Consider the following 20,665-nt stretch of genomic DNA (forward strand, 5'->3'; position numbering starts at 1 on the left):
TAGCTTCCCCATGCACCCTTATCCATCTGCACAATGGAGCTAAGAGCCCCCACCCAGCTCAGCGTGGGGGTGCACGGAGGGACGAGGACTGCATACGTAACAAACAACTTGTAAATGGACAGAGTGCTCCCAATATCTCTCCTCACTCAGCCTCAGACTTGGTTAAATCAACCCAAAAAAAGGCTGAATGGGCACCGGGATCTTACCCCAGGCCAACAGAGCTCAAGGGATCCCAAAGTCATGTCAGTTGCTGTATTTCTCAAGAAAGAAAAATGGATCCCATGCCTGCTGTGCCAAAGATCAGGCAGGGCACGTCTGTCTAGAATCCTAACGACTCCAGGCAACACGAAACTAACCATCTGAAAGCCGGAACAGTAGCTCAGAGCCCCAGAGCTAACGAATGCAGGGACGACCTTGCTCCAAACTACCAGCTCTAATTCCCAGAAGCTGCACCATCTGAGGGTCTGGTGCAGAAGAGCTCTGGCTTCAGACTTCCCATGTCCCGGTCCCGGTCGGCGCCACCACTCCGCAGATGGGTGACATCAGGCAAGTTGCTTAACTGCCCTGTGTCTCAGCTTCCTTGTCTGGAAAAGGAGAGTTGTGATCCTACCACCTACACGCCGTGGCATCACTGCAGAGATTGAGCAGGTCGCCCGAAAGAACGTACATGGTGAGTGGGGCTTTCATCACAAGGCCACAGTGCTCGGCCCAGAGGAGGGACTGGGAAAATTGTGCAACGCACAAAGGTTCCTCTATACATTCCCACTGCTTGCCAGACATATTGCAAGCCTCAGACTTAATCTCGCTCTTCAGAACAGTGGTTTCTCCAAGGTTCTGGGACTTTTCTGCTTTCTGTGCCCATCTGGGGGCAATGTTTTACTGACACTCACGACAATCTATCTTTAATGAGAACCGAAAGCACCTCACACCTATCATCAGTTCGTCTTTGGCTGAAGTCGGTAACATCCAACCCCACATCTCCTGATCACCCCACAGCTTAGCCTGTGTGGGCCCCGCCCTGGACATCCTCTTCTCCCTTCTCCACCGGGCTCCCGCTGGGGGACCAAGGTCACACACCGGGGGACACATCTGGTCGGCAGATGCACTGGGTTTGGACTGCACTCTTTAAAAATCTTTCTAAATTAATTGCCAGCGTTAGAATCAAAAGACTAGTACAGACGAGGGGAGGGTGGTGAGGATCAGTCAGCACCCCCATCTCCGTCTCTAAATGGAGCTATGCTCCCTCAGAACCAGGGGGGGGGGTCTCAGCAGGGATGAGCAGGGTGGCTCAAACCTGGGGACACCTGCCTCCCAAAGATGACAGCTACACATGCCTCTTGCCCATAGCCAAACTCCCCCCAAACTGCAGTTAGCTCGACTTTCCAAATATGCCCAGAATCCAATCACTTCTAACGTTCTCCACCCCCTACCCTGACCCGGTCCCCATCCTCTGTTGGCCTGGAGGCCCTGCAAATGGCAACTCACCCACGTCCCTGCTTCTCCCTGCCCCATGCAAGTCCATTCCTGTGAGCACGAGGCCAGAGGGGGCTGGTGGAAACCTCATCCCCCGACTCCCACCTCCCCGAGAACAGAAGTCCTCAGAGGGTACCCCAGACCCAAATCCGCCCACCCTCTTTCCTCTGGGGCTCCATCTCCCTCTTACTCTTCCCTCCAGTCACCCTGCTCCTTCCACGCAGGACTCCTCTGTTTCTGGACCGCACCCAGCTTGCTCCCAAGGTCCCCTCCAGCCGAGGGCACCTGCCCCAGGTCCCTGAACCTTCTGCTCCTCCATCTCCTCCTTTGCTCAGAGGTCTCCTTCTCAGGAAGGCCTCCCTGACCACTCCCGATTCCCCTGCCCCATACTGGTTTTCCCCACAGTATTTAGCACCTCTCCACATTCTATTTAATGTTCCTATTTACAGGATTTATGGTTTAGCTCCCTGCAGCCAGAACATCAGCTCCACGGGGGCAGGAGCTTCTGTTTGTTTTGTTCACGGCTGTATTCCCAGCGCCTGGAGCAGTGCCTGGCCCACAGAAGGTGCTTGGAGAACGTTCTACCCACCAAATGAATGAGCAAAGTAACCCCCAGGGATCGCAGAACACGCGCCCCCACAGAAGCCCGAGCCGCAAGTCTTTATTTCACTCCGCTTTCCTGTCTCTTTGCAGAAGGCCTGATTGAACTTTCTGGAGAAGCAAACACAGCAGCCCCGATCAAGGCCAATCAGTATCAGCAAGACCTGCTTCCTGTTTCACATCTTAAAAACAGGGGGCAGGGCCTCCCCCCGGCACCACATTTTATTAGTCAAATAGAAGCCAGCACGCCCAGCCAATTGCTGGAGGAGGGCTGCTCACCGTCAGGACTCCGGCTGCGCCTGGTGGGAAGCCCCTCCTGGCTTCTCTCTTCCCTGAGACATAATTTAACGTGAGCTGCAAACAGTACAAGAGCTGAAATCCAACAGAATGAAAGACGCTGTCTCGTATCCCTGTTACAACTGGAAAGGCTTGGAGACTGGACCTGCCTCCTCTAGATTGTTGGGGCGGGGAGGGGTGGTAACCTGAACAGGTGCGCCCCTGGCCCCCCACTGTTCTCCCTGCAAAGCTCGTTATTCTTAACCAGGATGAAACGGAGATCGGGTTTCTGCATCTGTAAGGAATTTCTCCTGCAGGAACGACCCACGTTTTTTCCATATGTCCGAACAGCTGTTCGAAAGAATCTAGAGTGTTGTTTTCGGAGGTGTGCGCACCGGGGTTCAACATTTCCGTGTCCTGATCACTTTCTAACCAGAAGGGTGCCTTTCTAATTCTTTTTCCCCCAGCTGAAAACATGCCCCAGGAAGTGGTAAGAATAACGTGTTTTGAAAGGGACATAATGAAGTGTCCTGACCCAAGAATTTCTGTACAGGCACAGGGTTAAAGGGTCTGGAAGCAGTCGGGGGAAGGGTTAAAATGACAATGGCATTCTACAGGCCACTCTCAACCAGAGTATTATTAAGTCCCCTAAAGGGTCCAGTGTAGACCTATGGAAATGCTTAACGCCCAACCTTGCAAAGCTGCCTGTGAATGGAGGTTTTGTCCCCAAGGGAGCACGGCATCCTGCCCTGAAAGGGAATGAGGAAATGATGGCAGGGTCCCGCCAGAGGCACGTGGCTCTTTCGAGGTGAATTGAGTGGTTCCTTTTCTGGGCTGAATGAGACAGGTCAAGCTCAGGGCAGAGTTAAGAGTCCCTGGAGAGAACCATGAACTTGTCCTGGTTCAATGGGATTCAGGGCTTTGGCTTTATAGGAGAGACCGCCTGGGCCTGGCTGCTAATGGTGCTCCCTCCCCAGTCAGACAGCTCTCAGAAATCGCATAAATATAGCCTCGCTCTTTATCTCCATTTCTATTTGAAAAACCTTGGAATAGCACCATCCTTATTTACCCCAGAGAATGTGAACTTGATATTTATCTTAAGCCAAATGTAATCCAAAGGTTGATTTAGTAGCCAAAACTTCATAATCAGACATAAAAAAAATCAGAATCCTAGCTCCCCTTGGGGGGGAAAAACCTGTAGAAGGTGGCAACATTGGACCCACACTCCCACACGGTACAACCAATGGGGGCTGAAGCGTGGCTGCCTCCCTGAGCTGAGGCGCACACACTGCTGTGCCCTACTCCCCACCACCCCCTATTGCTCTGCGGCACTTGGCGAATTCAGTCATCTCCTTTCGCTGCCTGATCCCCATGAGTTTGTCAGTTTGTGATCTTATTTCTCCAGCCTCTTCTTTGGTTCTCCCCTCAGTCCACTGCTTCTGGAGAGAGATGTCAACTGCAACAGAGGGTGTGAGGAATAAATCCAGGACACGCAGATACACACCAAGGCCACCAGTGATGGTGCAGGTGGCCCTGTGCCACCCCGCAGGCCAGACAGCTGCAGAGTCAGGATGTGCTTCTGACCTCCGGGCCCACGTACCCCACTGCCTGCCCGACACCTTTGCTTGGATGCCTCACAAGCTCTTCTTCCTACGCCCCATCTGAACTCACAATCTTCCCCTAAGAAACGACTTCTTCCCACATTTCCCACACGGTATAGGGCCCCGCCCTCCACCCAGGTGCTCCTCACCTCCCACATGTAAGCCAGCACCACCTGTGGAAGCTACTCCCACCTCAATCCCTCACCTGCCACTGCCACGGCCCATTGAATTATCTCCCTGCTTCCTCCCTTAGTCCTTCTAACCCACTCTCTAGAGAGAAGACCCAGTGGTCCTAAGAATATTAAATCAGAATCACCTTCCTCCCCTCCTCAAAGCTCGTCACTCCCTTCCCCTTGCCCTGGAATAAAACCCTAGCTCCCCACCTGGGCCTAGGAGTCATGCATGTTCTGGCCCTGACAACCATCACCCTCCAAGCTAAACTCAAGTGACACTGGCCCTCCTTTAGCTCTTCAAATATACCAAGTTCTTTCCTGCCTCGGGACCTTTGCACATGCTGACTCTGGGCACAGAACACTCTCCTCCCACCACCAAAAGAGAAAGCAAACAGCATGACAGAGAAAGGAAGGGCTCCCTTCTTTGCTATGCTGGCTCTGTCACCTGCTTCAGGTTCCGGTCCGTAGGCCACGCCCTCAGCAAGCCCCTCCCTCTAAAGCAAGTCTTCCAAGTACTCTCTTGGCATGGTTTTGTTGAAGGAGTTAGCCCCAAGTTGTGAATCCAACAGATGAGTCCCTAATTGGCCATCACGTCTTACCTAAGAGTGCACATGTCATTCCAGACTGTCCTGGTCTGGCCTCCCTGACCCGCCTGCACCTCAGCAATGGTCACGCCAGACCACCCTGGTCTCCTTTGCACCTGCAGTGCCCGTGAGCACCAGCAGGGCGGCGGCTGTGCCCATCCCGCCCATCATTATCCCATCGGCACCTGTGCCTGGCACACAGCAGCACCTCCACAAAACACTCGCCAAATGAATGAGTCATGAGACCCAACACGCATTTAAGGCTTGGAACAAATTTTCTTCCAAGATCAAGTGACATGCAGGACAGGAAAAAACAAAACAAAACATGGCATATGCTTTTAAGATTTTAAATTTTATATTTAAAGGAAGAGAATGAAATGGTCTCGTACTCCCTTTATTTTCACATAAAGAGGAGCATAAAACCACCGCCAGACATGCAAAAAAAGACTAAGTATTATAGTGTGGCGAATACAAAAGAGGAGGGTGGGGACCCATAATTGAGGGGGAGGGGGCTGCGGTGTGTCACAAAAATAGAAGCAGATGGCGAGATAAAGAGAGAGACCGAGATCAAGAGAGAAACCAGCAGAAGACTCTAGGCAAGGTGCAAAACAGGGCTCCGTTGCTCTTCTTCCCAGAAGGACACCCTCCAGATTTCGAAAGGGGTTTTCGCACCTGCTTAAAGGTTAAGAGCACTTGTCTTCATAAAGTCCCTCTCTTCTTTGGGTTTCAAAGAAGTTTTTCAAAAACTGACGACCTATGCTAAAAATCAGGGGTTAGCACATTTCATTTTGAAGAGCACAGAAACTATGCAAATGGTTTTTTAAAAAGAGACTTCACACTCTGTGTCTTTTGTGATGACTACAAATTTTTAGGTGGTACAGTGAGTTTTCAAAGTCATGAGCAAGAGTAAGAGTGGAGCCTTGGGGGCTGCTGGAAGGAAGGACATGAACTTCGGGTGCTGTACAGAGGGTGTCTTTTGAATTGCACCTTCATCCCTTCTTTTCTCTGGAACTTTCCATGGCCCCAGCCCTGATGAATGGGTGAGCGAAGCTTACACTGTACGTGGCCTGACCTCACTGGCCACGCTAACTGGACCGGTGGTTGGCACCCTCCCAACCCGGGCCCATTAGAATCTCCCTGAGAATCAGGGTTTGGCCCCGTTGAGCTGGCGAGGGGCCGGCACTGGGCATGTGAAATTCCTAGGCAGGAGGCGTGGGCAACTTCCGCCTGGACCCCCTCTGCCTGGTGAGAGTGAGATGCAGGGAAAGCTGGTCTGCAGAGAGACACGGAAGACTGAGAACATAGTGTACAAGGTGGAGACAGACCCCCATGTCTAAGTCCAATGTCCACCACTGAATAACCATGACCTTGAATGAGTTCCTTGACAACTCCTTGACCTAACCATAACCTGCTCCACGGGGCTCTTCTGAAGATCAAATAAGTTCACACATACAGCACTTGGACCAGGTTCTGACATGTGCTAAATGCTATTCTTATCATCTTGCTCAACTGCAAGCTCACGAGGATGAGAATTTCTGGCTGTTGTGTTCGTACCCTGCCCCAGAATCTAGAACCACGCCGGCCACATAGTGGTGCTCAATGAGCATTTGTTGACAGATCAGAGAATGAAGGGATTCCAAGAGAACAGAGCCTCCTAACTCGTCTCCTCACCTCAGCTCCTCCCCCCAAAGGAGCAATCGGAGAGGGGTTTGACGGAAGCCTCAATCACATCATGTTTCCTTCCTGCTTCTCACATCTCTGGATAAAAGCCACACTCTTCCCCAAGGCCATCCAGGTCCCGCATGCCCCTGGCCCCTTTCTGCCTCCCTCCACTCTCCCTCTGGCCCCTCATGCTCCAGTTACATTGGCCTCCTTAACCTTAAGGTCCTCTGTTGAAGTTCCTTTCGCTTCCTTCTGCCTCTGGCCATTTGCAGGTGCTGTTCCCTCTATGCAGCCCCTCAGGTCTAGTCCCTGCCTCCTCCTCCAGGAAATCTGAACAGATGTCCTTCCCATGCACATGGGCTCCTCCTCCCAGAGCCCCACCTGCTTTTGCTTCATGCCACTTGCCACCATTAGTAGTTTTATCATTTGTGTGATTAGTTGATGCCTCTCTCCCCTTAGAACATGAGCTCCATGATGAAAGAGATCATAACCGTTTTATTCTTCACTGTATTTCAGTATCGAGTACAGTATATGACAAAAAGTAGGTGCCCAGCAAATACTTGCAGAATGAACCTGCTTGCTGAATGAACTGCCTGAGCAAAGAAGTAAGATGTCAGTGGTGACTTCCCAAGTCTGGGTTCTTCTTGAACTGACTCTATTGGTTTCATGTAATAGTCTCCTCGGACAGACCCCCTTTTCTGATCTGCTTTGTGTGAGTTTCTTGATGACCACCGAAGGCCCTGACTCCACCACACAGACTAACGCCACCCTCCAAGACAGGAGGATCCCACCCTAAAACAGGTAAGCCTTTAGAGGAAGATAACAAAATCCAGAGTCTCCATAATGTCTAGTATACGTTATCATCACAATGTCAGAATACAGTCGACAATGACTAGACGTGCGAGGAAAGAGGGACTCATGGTGAGGGAAAAAAAAAGCAATGAATAGAAAGAGATCCCAAGATGGTTGTGATGTCAGATTTAGAAAAAGCAACTGCCAGGACTTAAGTTCCTAATATAATCCTAAGAGGCCTTAACCAGGAGAGCACAGCCAAAGCACCATGAAGATTTGGAGTGTTGCATTTGTTTGTTTGTTATCTGAACTCTGCTCATGTCACATAGCTTCCAGTTAAGTGGTGTCAGGAGATGCTCAAGAATCTGCATTTTTACCAACTACTCTAGAGAGTTCTGATGTGCAATTGTATCAGCTGCTTCTCACAGAATTCTTATCATATAATACTTAGCAGAATACCTTAGAGCAAATACAAAAAAAGTGAAACTAATTTACATGTATTGAAATTGAGTTGGTTGGTGGGCAGTAGTTAGCAGTTGCTGGTTAACTAGACTAGATAATTAAGACTGTTTCAACTCTGATTATTTTTGGAGGGGGAAAAAACCTCTTCTTTACTTATTTTGAGGAAAAAAGAAACCCTGAGGTTGTATTAAAAGCCACAGACATAAAAGATAACTACTAAGAAAAAGACAGGAGGAAATATTCATGGTATAATGTAAAATAAAAGGAAAAAGCATCAGAGTACAAACTACTGCAATGTCAAGTGTGTAGCTGCATGGTAATAGACATTGCCATGTTTGGGAATAGAAAAAAAGCAACAGGAAATATAGCTAAATGTTATTAATACTTCTTTTAGGTGGTTTGACTATGTGCGGTTTTAAAATGTTACTACTTCAAGAGCACATTGATTTGCCTCCATAAACTCTCATCTGAAGCTTAAATACAAAAGGATGGCTACAGAAACCGCCCGGCAACACACAAATGTCTGAGAAACTCCGGCAGCTTCTCAATCAGACAGAGAAGAGGAGAAGCAGCTTGAGCATGCATATCATTCCTGTCCTCATCCAGCCCAAGAAGACTTGCTTCTCTGGCTTCTCTGTAGCTGGATTAGCTCCAGACACTAATTCAATCTCAAATGTCCCATCTCTCAGAAGAGTAAAAGGCTGAGTCACATCCCTCAACCTGACAAGCCACAGGCAGAGACTTTGCAGAAGCAAATCACCTAGTAACAAGTGAGGAACACAAAGCAAAAGAATTCGAGCCCATACCTGAACCACAGGGTGGCCGCCAGTAGGTGCTTTGACGGCCCCGCGGCTGCCCTCCGTCTCGTAGTGGGCCCGGTGGTGTGGCTTGGGCTGCACCTCAATCCGCAGCTCGTAGGAGCCTGACTGGTGGGACAGTGGCCACTCCAGTGGCGGGAGGGACGCGGTCACTGGGATACTGAAGAAGGAAACGGAGTCAGTCGTAGGTACAATAACGTAAACAGCCCCCTTTTCTGAAAATCATGTCCCGTGGGCATACAAATGAAATGCTGGCTGTTGGGGGGGCATGTTTCTCAGACGGGATGGGGAGGGCCCCTCCCTAAGATGGAGAGCGTCCCCTTTGCTTTCTCGTCCATCCTGACGAGGACGGTGTGGCTGACAGCTCAGTTCAGGAAGCTGGTTTCATTGCCCAGCGTCCGGCAGAGGAAACGTCTGCCCGAGTGTCGTTGGTGGGGTGATAACATGGGTGTGTTCATTCGCCGTTTTCATTTGAACATTTCACCGAAAATGGTGTTAGGCGCGCTCGAGCGTGATGTTGTTATGTGACAGAATCACATGCTTATGATTTGGTAATAAAAGAGGGGCGTTATTTGTGCTGGACACTGTATTTAGCAGGTTTCTGATGGCTACACCTTCTTTTTCTCTGGGAATTTGAAGAGTAGCACCTCCCACCTCTCTAAGAAACCCAAGGACGCCTTCCTCTTCACTGGAGACGGAACACTGCAGCGAGGAGCAGGGTGGTGACACCATGTGTGTCGCTACCCTGCCGTGTGACTTTCGGCAGGTAACCGCTTTCGGACCCTCGGCCTCCCATAACCACACAGCAAATGGCTTCGCCAGCATCTGAGAGCTGTTTCAGCTCTTGCTTCTGTGTATGACGATCTCAGGGAAACGTAAGATTTAGAGAGAGGACATTTCCCGTCATGGTTACGATTTATCGTGTCCAGTGTAGGACATCCAACCCCAGAAAGGCGTCTGGTTTGGGAGTGGAGGAGCCAAGAAACTCAGACTCCCTAATATTAAAGGTCAGGAGCATGACTGGAGTTACCCGCCCAAGTTCAAGTCCCAGCAACACCTCTAACTCCCCCTTCACCTCCCTGGGCCTTGCTTCCTCAACTATGAAAAGGGCACATGGAGATTATATAAGCACGACACGTGCTCCAGAATTATGTGCCGTGATTTTTTTCCTGCAGAGACTGACTGTTTCCCGGAATGGGTCGTTTCCAAAGCCGGACTCACCTGCAGATGGGGATGGCAGGCACCAGCTGCTTGGGCCAGGTCGGCGGCATCAGCAAGATGGGCTCGGGGGCCGAGTTCCTCCGCTCCTCCTGCTCGCAGGGCCCCAGGAACTCCATGGCCGGGTAGATGTGGCGGGGCAGGCCGGCCTTGGGCGGGGCGGCAGACACCGGCGACGGGTCCGGGCTGGTCTTCCACATCTTGGGGGGGATCCCACAAGGTGAGTCCGGGGCGAGGCTGTTCAGGGCATCCATGAGGACGGCAGAGCCAGCCGCTGGGGAGTAGCCAGGGGGAGGCCCGTCGTCCGGGGGCTGCGGCGAGGGGCTGCGGGAGTGCTGGGGCGAGGCTCCGGGCAGCGGAGCAGCCAAGGCCCCGGCGCACGAATGCCTCCGCTTGGCACCAGGCGACGAGGAGCGGGAGGCCGGACGGGGCACGGGCGAGTGGCGGCCCAGGCAGCTGTCCTCAGCGAGGCTGGTTCGAGGTGACATTATTGGCGAGGTTCTGGGGGAATAATGAGCAGGGATGTTTTGAAACTGGGGACACAGGTCGTCGGGCCCGCCGTTATTGGGCGAGACGCAGGGCGAGGTGTAGGGAGAGAAGGTGTCGGAAATGAAGCTCGCAGAGGAGCCGCTGCTAGCGGGGCTCAAGCAAAGCGGCTCGCGGTAGCCCTCGAAGCCGGGCACGGGCAGCGTGAACCTCGGGCTGGCGGCCACCCCCGCCAGCGACGCCTGCTCCCCCAGGAGGCCAGTGTCTCTCACGCGGAGCCCCCCTGCCTGCATCAGTTCGTGGGATGGAGTGATCTCGATCCGAGGGCTCAGGCCCGAGGCCCCCGCTGGCTTGGCCGGGCTCAGAAAGTCCTGGGGCCCTACCCTATCCGGCTCTCCGAATCGGCCGGGGGGCTCGCCAGAGAAACTGGCGAGGGGGCTGTATGGCTTGAGGCCATAGTCCAGGCCATCATCAGGGTACGCAAGTCCGGAGTGTGGGTTGGCGACCTTATGTGCATTCGGTTCTTCTGGAAAGAGAAGGGGGAGGGAGGGGTCTTTTTAAGCCTCTAAAACAGAACTCCCAATGCAGAGCATTCGCAGGTTGGGTTTCGTGCTGTTTATTGTTATTATTTTAATTCCCCCGGGGCCAAACCCCAAGCTGGACCCTCCTCCCCTCACCAGAAGGAAAGGCAGGGCGTGACATCCCAGATTCCTTCAAGGGTGAGATCTACGTGGGAAGGTTTCAGGGCCGCAGCAGCAGCCAGAGGCCTGGGTGACCCTCTGGGCTAACTACTTCCAGACCTTCGTCGGAACCTGGGGCCCTCAGAAGAAATGCGTTTTATCTCACGACCTCCTGCGCACCGTCATTCTCACTCCCACCAGAAACAAAGGTTTCCCAAAGCAATACTTACCCCGCTACTCGTGGTACCCTCATCTCTCCTCCTGTCCAAGGTTACTCTATTTACATGCGGGTCACAACCCCATCAACAGATTTCTTGTCTCACCCGTGGGTCGTGACCCACAGTTTGACCCTCATCACTCTACGTGTCTGACACAGACAAAGGACGCAGGGGGAGGCTGCAGGGGCCTGGGTCTCGGAACTCTGGCGTCAAACCCCTAATCCTTGTGCCTGAGTAAGAAGTGGCTTAGCTCGGAGCCCAGACTCCTGACACATGCCGCATCTCACATGCCATTTTACAAATAAGGCCACTGAGGCCCTGGGAAGGGGAGAGATCGGCTCTGAGACGCAGAATTAGCAGAATTAGAAATCCCACAGCCAAAACACTTGGCTTGCAGAAGTCAAGGCGAGGCTCTGGCTCCAGGGTCTCCCGACTGATCACAACCAGCAGGTGGAGAATGCCCTGATTCTTTCCTGAAGAGGGGCCATCTGACTCCGGCCACCGCTGCCACCTCGAAGGGGCCCATGGCTGGAGAATGAAATTGGTGAGGGAGCTAGTTATCCATCCCCGCCACCCTCACCCACTCCTCAGTCAATCACTTTCCCAGCTCAACAGGGGTCCGTCCCTACACCCTCTCTGTCGTTACTTGATTTGGTCTGGACTCTTCTCTGTCATGCCCGTACATCTAACCCATCAGCAAATCCTGACCGCTCTACTGTTAATTATAAACCGAATTCATGTGCCCCCCTCCCCCAACTACAACCACCCTGGTCCAAGCCACCGCCCTCTCCCACTCCACCCCTGTGTCCCCGGCGTCCCAACCTCTGCCCTCGCCTCGTAAGGTCTATCCTCCACACAGCAGTCTTTGGAAACGTCCATTTGTGAAATCTACTTCCAAGGCTTTCCCTGACACGCTAGATGTGGCCTAGAATCCTAAGCACACTTGTCCCTGGGCCCTGGCCCATCTGGCCCCTCCCACCCCTCCCCACTTTTCCCCAGCCTGACTCAGGAACCTCCCGCCCGCCCGGCTGACACCTTTGCTTTTCTTCCAGCCAAGTCTGCCTCTGAGTTCTCGACTGTGTTTTTTCCCCTCTGCCTGGAAACTCTCCCCCACCCCACACAAGGTCTCACTTCGGCTGCTTCCCTTAACCCCTTCATGGGTCTGCTCAGACGGCCAGCACCTCCCCCGGCTGACCCATCACAAAGATGGTCTCTGTCCTTGTCCTGGCAGTTTGCCCCACCCCATTCCCTGGACATCCCTTCCCCACTGACACCAGTCACTGGCTCTCAGCACCTCAGTTATCCGTTCAGAGAACTCTGGAGCCCTAGACCAGGGCCAGGCAAACAGCAGCCCCCAGCCCAGACCCGGCCCATGGATTGTTTCCGAAGTTTTACTGGGACGCAGACACTCCCGGGTGTTTACGTAAGGTCTGTGGCTTGCTTTTGCAGCACAACAGCAGAGTGGGTGGCTGTGACAGAGACCATGGGACCCACAAAGCCCACCGTGCCTGCCACTCGCACTTTGTAGAAGCGTGTGAGCCTGCTCGAGAGTCCCCTCCCCCCAGGACAGGGCCACATCTCTCACTGTGCTGCGCTGCTTGGCACAGGCGCTTATAGGCCGTCCAGAAACGTTTGTTGAGTGACTGAGTGAATAGGTTAAGTGAAAGAGGCAGTTCCAGGGCCTGCCAGACACACATGGGACCTCTTCCTAAAGCTGTGTGACTGGCCCACTGGGGGGAGTAAGGAGGCTGCCCAGGGGATCCTCAACCTCCTCGGTGCTTTCTGCACCATTCTGGAGTCTAATTTAGCTGACCTGATCTTCTAGGGACCAAATGGTGTCCCCACCCCACAGGAGAGCCCAGAAATGACTTCCCACAGCTCTTAGGGTAAAGTTAAATGAACCCAACAAGGCCAGCCTGGCTAGGCCCTGCCCGCCCACCTTGCTTCACCTCTCCTGTGGGACTCTAGCCAAACTGGCTATCTTTCTGTTCATAAAAAGCCCTGAGTTTCTTTCTGCCTCAGGACCTTTGCACTTGCTGCTCCCTCAACCTCAACTGCTCTGCTCTTATCCATACTCAAGCCCCTTCTCTACATAACTAAAGCTACTCATAACCCTCCAGGTGAAGTATCAGGTGCTTGGGGGGCTTCCTGACCCCGTGACCAGATCAGACCCCACTCACACTTCCCTACTCTGCCCCGGGCACTTCCCACAAGTCCACTTATTTGTTTATTATTGGTCCTTCTCCCAGCCTCCAGCTGCATCCCCCGCATAAGTCAAGTTCATGAGGACTCTCTCCCTTCTCACTGAGTTGCTAGCTTCTCACTGAGTTGCTAGCAAGGACACAGGACCTGCCACAAAACAAGCCCTTTAAAAAAGTATCGTTGGTTGGGTGAATGAATAAAATGGTTAACTTCGAAAGTGTCCATGTGAAATATTAAGCTACTATTCAAAGATGCAACTATCCAAACCAAAAGGTAGAAAGAAGGAAGTTGGAACTATCTGTGAAAATCCTGAACACATACATCCCTGGAAGTGAGCAATGTCACTGTCAGAAATTGACCCTGCAGAGGAAGCCTGCCACGTGCAAAACAAAGTGGCAGATGCGGCAGTGCTGCCCTGTCTGCAGTCCCCAAGGACTGGACACAACCTGGTGTCCATCGGCTGGGGAGGGGGTACAACACGGCTAGAGATAGGGCTGCAAGCGTTCTTTCTGCGTGCAAATGGAATGGCCGCAAGATACAGTTAAAAGAGAAAAGCAAGAGGTACACACAGACACACACTCACACCATGTGGCTGGAAGTTACAGGAAATGGGGACTTCCTCCAAGGAGGGGAACTAAGTAACTGGGGGTGGGGGGGTGGGCACAGTGGTCTGGCAGAAAGGGGACACTGATTTCTGTAGCACCCTGAGAGAAGAAACACAGTTCCTCAAAGAGACACGTTTTTCTTTTAAAGGTGGTGGTGATGATACACAGTGAGGGCACCCTGGTTTAGGACGCGGGGATTGGAGGGAGTTCCCTCTGCCACCCAGCCAGCCGTGTGTCTCCTCAGCTGCTTCTGTAAAACCCTCTGATTCTTCTAGCTAGACTCTGTAGGGTTCAGCGTTCTTGTGAAGCTGCATATCGATATAAACTTGGGTTTGTACATGCGTACACACACACACACACACACACACACGTGTGTGTGTGTGCGCCTTCCTGGCAGAGCCTAGATTTTTAGCCTACAAAGAGATTAAAGTCAAATCCATAACAACATTCTGATAATCCATCACCCTTTGAACCGGCAAAACAAAACACACCAGGTCTCTTAGTAAAAATTCCGGCCTTATCAGACAAGCTGCATTATGTCTTATCAGAAAGAGCCCGTCAAGGCTGGTGTGAAAAGGCACAGAACTCCGCCTTTCGATCACACATCACACATGCTCCCTGCCAGCGGTCAGAAACAGAGGCTGCCTGGCCAAGCAGAAGGATTTGAAGGGTTTGCACAGGTTTTAATGATAATCCAAGCAGCAGACTTTTTCTCTTCTTTTTTTTCTTCTTCTTCTTCTTCTTCCCCAAGAAACTCAAACAACAAGCAGGAAAAATAAAGGTAACTGGAGATCGCTAAACTCTCGGTCCTCTGGCTACTGGACGGTAAGTCTCACAGCTCAAGGGCTCATCACTAGAACATCCCGGTGGCCAGGACCCTTCACTGTTTCCCCCTACAGAACTGCCAGCCTCGTGACAACGCTCTTCCCTGTCACCGCAGTGCCCACACAGCACTGGACCAAAGCAAGTGTCACCTCAGAACCACCGTTGCCAGAAATCTTGCCTTTTCTGACCACGTGCACGATCTTTGCTGGAGCCATCAATTACCCCCCGTAAACATGATTTACCTAATATTTCTATTTAAGCCCATTCACAGGCTACTTTTTTTTTTTCATTTAAAGGGGAAACCTGACACCACTACCACAGATGGAAAATCAGTGTCACCTCCATAAATAGAAGGTAGCATAAAAATACAATAGAAATAAAAGTTACTAAACTCAAGCGAGACGCTGTGGCCGGCCAAAGGCTCTGAGCTCAAGGCCCACCACCTTTCCCACCTGATACTCTGGTTTTATTGAGGTATAACTTCCATATGCAGATTTAGGGAGTGGGGCTTGAGGAGTTTTGCTAAATATTACAGACACCCTTGTAACCGCCCCCTCGATCAAGACGAGGGACATTTCTGTGACTGCCCAGAAAACCTACTGTTTTTAAAGCTCGACGGGTGGGAGAAAGTGGCAAGTGTCTAAGAGGAAAGGACTTAAAGACACAGTAGCAGCTACCGGAGACTGCACTCCCTCAAAGACAAGGACATGGCTCATTATATGCAAGGCCCTCAACAGTGGGCCACGTGGAACCATCTCCCTGGCCATGGGAGGTCCCAGCCCGCCACAGAGGTGTCAGCACTTGAAGAGGCAGGAAGTACAGACGGTGATGGGGGGTTCAAAGGTTGCTGCTCTAGGTCCTCAGTGCCTCCGTGCCTCTGCACGTGCTGTTCCCCTCGCCCAGACTCCCTTCCACGCCTCCTCTCCTCACTGTCCATCAAGATTCTCCTTGGGTCACCTCCTCCTGGAGGCCCTCACTGATTTCTCCAGGCCAGATCAGCTGGCCATTCTTCCATGCTCCTAGGATCTAGACAGTCATCTAGATTCTAGTAAAGTCTATCGATTATAGATTCCCATGTCTGTCTCCCCACTAAACTGAGCCTTTTGAAGGCAGACAGGCAATAATAATAATAAAAATAATAGCAGCAGCAAAAGCAGCTAACATTTTGAAAACTCGAGTGCCAGGCACTATTGAAAGCATAATACACATGGTGACTTACTTAATCCTCATGACAACCTGTGAGGTAGGCATGGTCTAGTCCCCTTTCACAGGGGAGGACCTGACACAGAGAGGGGAGTTAACCTGCCCAGAGTCCCACAGCTTGAACTGAGGCAGCCCTGAGAGCACCCAAGACCCCTGGGCCAGGGATCCTCAGCCTTAGAACTACTGACATTTGAGACACAACAATTCTTGCTGGTGGGGACTGCAGGGTGTTTGGAAGCACCCCCGCCTCTCCCGGCTAGAAGCCAGTAGCGTCCCCACCCCTCTCACACTTGTGACGACCGACAAATGTCTCCAGGTATTGCCAAATGTCTCCCGCAAGGCAGGATGGCCCCCAGCAGCCCGGCACCTCATCAGGGCCCGCACACCGCAGAGGCCCGCCCCGCTGGACGCGTCCACCCGTGAGTCATGCCCTCAAACCTGATGTGACTCAGAGCTGAGACCTGTGCTCACTGTCAGCCCTCGATGTCGTTGGCAGCAGACGTCTGAATGTCCTCATTACCATCACCCCGCCTGTTGGCATGTTCGGGGGCGCTCACCCCGCGCCTATGCCCCCTGGAGGTTTGAGGAGGGCTCTGGCCACTCCCAGAAACTGCCGGACAATTTCTAGATGGCCAGGGAGGCCACTCCAGCCCCATCCCTGCAAGGAGTCTGCACTGAGTTCGGGGTCTCAGCCAACACAGTGTTGGGGGACCCCAGTGCCACTGTCCTACCCTTTCTCTGCTCTCACTGGTTTATTTTACAACAACTGGATGGTGTGGCAGATGCTAGCTCCCAATGCCTTTAAAGCATCTTTAAAAAGGGAAGACACTTTTATAAAAATAAAATAGATTCGTTAACACTTTGGGGACCCTTTTCAGCACAGGTTCCGCCAGCCTTCTGAAAACATGGGGAACAGGCAAAGCCTCCAACCTCGCCTCCAGTCCACGCTGTGCTCTTTTCCCTGGGAGCTGAGCAACTAAATCTTACCGAAGTGTTAATGACTCAGTGAACTACTCGCAGTAACAAAAATGGTAATAGCTCACACATCATGCCATTTCCTCACACCAAGAATCACTGTATGTTTTTAACATATATTAACATGTTTGTCCCACAAAAACCCTGTTAAGCAGGTGATACAGTTTCCTCATTTTACAAATGGGGAAAATGAGGCTCAGAGAGGGTGACTTGTTTGCCCAAGGTTGCACAGCCTCTGAGGGACGGACCTGGGATTCGGTCTCAGGTAGTTGGGTCCTCTATGCCCCAAACCATTCCTCTACCCTGCTTCGCATGAAAGGGGCTATTTCCTGGATGGTGACATCTTTACCCCAACACAGGGAAATGGGGAGTCCCCAGAATAGAAACTGCTCGGAGGGAGCCCCAGCAGGAGGAAGTTGCCCCCACGACTGAAGACACAGATTCCCTTCTTCTGGAACCTTTACAGTCCCTCCATTTGCCACAGGACTGAGCGGACGATTGTTTGAAAAACCACACTCGGGCCACCTGGCGGCTCCTGCCAGCGCCTGTCCTCAGGGAGCCTCCTGCGGCCTGTTGCTCACCCTCAGGGACACTCGGCCAAGTCTGAGGCCACCGCTTGGTGCCAACTGACCAGCCGACAGATCGTTTTTGAAAAGAGGAACAGCAAGAGAACATCTTCTCCGCCGGGAACTGCAGGCGGGTGGAATTTTCAGGAAGCAGAACAGAATGACCAAAATAGAAACCCAGCTAGGGAACCTAGAGGAGGCAGCTGTCCTCTGGGGGGAGGGGACAACGTGACCCGTGCTTTCAGGCTGAAAGGAGATGAAGGAAGAGAAGACCCAGGGCATGGATGGAGGCCAGACACCCCTCAGATTAGCAGGGGGCCCCAGAGCTGGGGCCCGTCCTTGTCGGAGGCGATGGGCCCACCACTTGATGAGCTCACACCCCAAGGTGGTGCAAGTCCCAGGCCCCGGCTTTGAGACATCACAGTCTGTTGCCATAGCAATGCCTAGGATGCCCCAACCTGGAGATGCACATGTGCAGCTGGAGGAGAGGGAAGAAGATGGAAGGGACCCTGCCTCCCACCATCCTGATGGCCCTCAGAACTTCCTGAGCATTCAGGGCCCCGCAAGGAGTCATCGAAAGGAGTGGGAAGGTGGACGGGTTTTTCATCTGGCAGCTTGCCTGTTGAAAAGACCTCCTCTGAAAAGCTACAGATTGCCATCAAGTAATAAATTCAACTTTCCAAAGAGCCCCCCATGCACGCATGCAGAAAGGTGATTGGACGCCCAAACAATGAATCGTGTGTATTAACAGCGATGGAGCATCAGGTTGTCGCTGCCGTCATTCCAAGGTGACACATGCAGACACAGGGCATGAAAGGCAAAACAAAATTCCATCCAGATAAATGAGTTCCAGAAAACGGGGGAGGCAGCTTACTCTCCCGCCTCACAACGTGGAACCCCTGGAAAAAGCCACCTTGAACGCTCCGCTCCTTGCTGACCTTGTCCCCACCTGAGACAGCTGTCTGCCTCCCCAGACAGGGAAGAGAGGAGGGCTTGGTCCTGCTGTCCAGGCAGCACGCCATGAGGCCAGGCGCCCGGGACACACGGCCTGGGATGATTTGCAAGCAACGAGCCTCGCAGACTGGCTGCTGGCTCGGCTGTCTGCAAAAACACATCCACTACCCAGTTCCTTTTGCAGAGGGGTAGAGAAGCAAGTGGAATCTGTGACCCCGCTTGCCTCAGGTCAGCTCTTGGATGGGCCGGCAGAGCCCAGGCACTTGGAAGACGCCTGGTCTCATCACCAGGCTCAAACCGGGATGAAAAGAACTATCTCTTGCTGGTTAAAAGCCCTTCTGTGGGGCCCTCCTGCCTTCAGGAAGTTCAGAGAACTTCCTATTTCTGTTCATTCAAGTAGCTGATCCTCACTGCGCTGCAAGCTCCTGTATATGCAGTCTCCCTCTCTGCAGCCTCCAAGCAGCCTGGGAGGCAGATACTGCCAACCCTTCCGTTACAGACGGGGAAACTGAGGCTCGGGCACGGCAAGTCACAGAAACAATCGTGGGCAGAGCTGGGATTCAGACTGAGGCATCGCTTCAATGCAGCAGAGTGCACACACATTAGGTGGACAGCTCGTGTCTTTTCACATGTGTGTGCCCCTGGGTATCCACCATGCAATATGCAGAACATTTCCATCCTGCAAAGAGGCTCCTTGGTGTCCTCGCCTGGCCAGAAACCCTGACCTGGGGGGCCCACCTGCCTGACTTGTCTCACCAGAGACTGGGGTTTGCCTGCTCTTGATCGTCACAGACATAGACTCGAACAGGATGCACATGTCACGTCAGTCGCTTGGCCGTACGGGTGAGACGCACCAATGTTGTACATGGCCGCAGTTTCTTTTTTAACACTGGGGAGTATTCTGTTGCATGCACGCACCATACTTTATTTATCTAAGAAGTCGGTCATTTGCAATTAAACTTGTGACATAGAGATGGCCATTTCTACCAGAAGACAGTCCCCCTGACACTTGTCACGCAGCACAGGACAGCCATGGGTGGCTTCCTCGCCAAAAGGAGGAGGAAAGATCTGGTCAGAAAAATTAACCAGAAATAGACCAGATAATCCGCCCTCCGAAACTGAGCTGGCCTCGCCTGCTCCCTTGGCTCCCTCTAAACCTGTCCAGAGGACATGGGTAGGGGACAGCCACCTTCCCCTCTCTTCCTCCTCAGCAAATGCCCCTTGAACAGCTTTGCCCCCATTGAACCCCACAGCCCCCTGGAGAGCTGGTTTCCACCTTTCTTTCAGCCAGTTTGAAACCCAAATGGGAACTTCCCCTGGAAGACAGCAAGGCCCCTGCAACCCTTGGCCAGCAGCAGAGATTTAAAATTAATACCTTATTGATGGACAGGCCCTTTATTTACACTTTTCCCCAGGAGCTTTGATTTCGGTGCCATGTTCCCGGGAGCTGGCACACTTCATCAGCGGCCCCTGCCAATCCTGGCCATTAATGACATTCCTCCTTTCTCCATGGCAACAGAGTGATGTCACCTGTGGCCGACCGCGGACCTGCAGCCCACCTTCTTAGGATCGCGCAGGTGAACAGCCCCTTTCTGTAACCTTTCCACTAACTTCTGCAGGCATCGCAGGCCTAAAAAGTTGTTTGGTTTCGTCGCCCTCATTGCGGGTGCCCCCTTTTGCAGGCGTGCCCAAGCAGGTTTGTTTTAATAAGGCCCTTTATAAATCCTGAGCTTTGCAGGCGGTTTTCTTCCCTTCGGAACGCTCACCCAGGCATGGCTCCATTAAAATTCACAGGGGAAGGGCTGGCTTTCAGAAATGCATCTCGGTAGCTATTAAAGCAGGCCCGGCTCAGAACACACTTCCCCCAAACCTCAGATTAAGGCACAGGGAGGGTCCCAAATGCCAACACAGGAAAAGCAATTTCTCTCCCCTGCTTACAGCTTACAGTCTGCTTTTGATCTATTTCTTTGGCAGAGGGGGAAAAAAGCAATAAAAGTCCGAGTCAAGGGAAACAAAAATAACAATAATAAACAACAAATGGGACTGCCTCAAACTAAAGAGTTTTTGCATGGCAAAGGGAACACCAACAAAATGAAAAGACAAACCACTGGATGGGAAAACATATTCACCGATGATGCATCTGATAAGGGGTTAACAGCCACAATTTACAGAGAACTTATAAACTCAACACCAAGAAAGCAAACGATCCAATTAAAAAATGGGCAAAGGCCATGAACAGACACTTCGCCAAAGAGAACTTACAGATGGCCCACAGACATAAGAAAGGGTGCT

At 52.2% G+C, this 20,665-nt stretch overlaps 1 protein-coding gene across 3 annotated transcripts in view; it reads right to left on the bottom strand.

Moving 5' to 3' along the window:
- Positions 1–20,665, bottom strand: part of NFATC2 (nuclear factor of activated T cells 2) — a 124,960-nt gene that overhangs the window by 95,795 nt on the left and 8,500 nt on the right. For 2 of the 3 annotated variants that reach the window (XM_037133633.2, XM_037133634.2), the window contains exons 2-3: positions 9,663–10,671; positions 8,430–8,601 (exon numbers count right to left, since the gene is read on the bottom strand). In XM_037133633.2, coding sequence (XP_036989528.1) covers positions 8,430–8,601; positions 9,663–10,671 — 1,181 coding nt within the window. The remainder of the gene's footprint in view (positions 1–8,429; positions 8,602–9,662; positions 10,672–20,665) is intronic. The other variant, XM_037133635.2, reaches the window with a different exon arrangement.

This window comes from Artibeus jamaicensis, unplaced genomic scaffold (genome assembly GCF_021234435.1).
Source record: "Artibeus jamaicensis isolate MK-2021 breed Jamaican fruit bat unplaced genomic scaffold, CSHL_Jam_final contig_685, whole genome shotgun sequence".
NCBI lineage: Eukaryota > Metazoa > Chordata > Mammalia > Chiroptera > Phyllostomidae > Artibeus > Artibeus jamaicensis.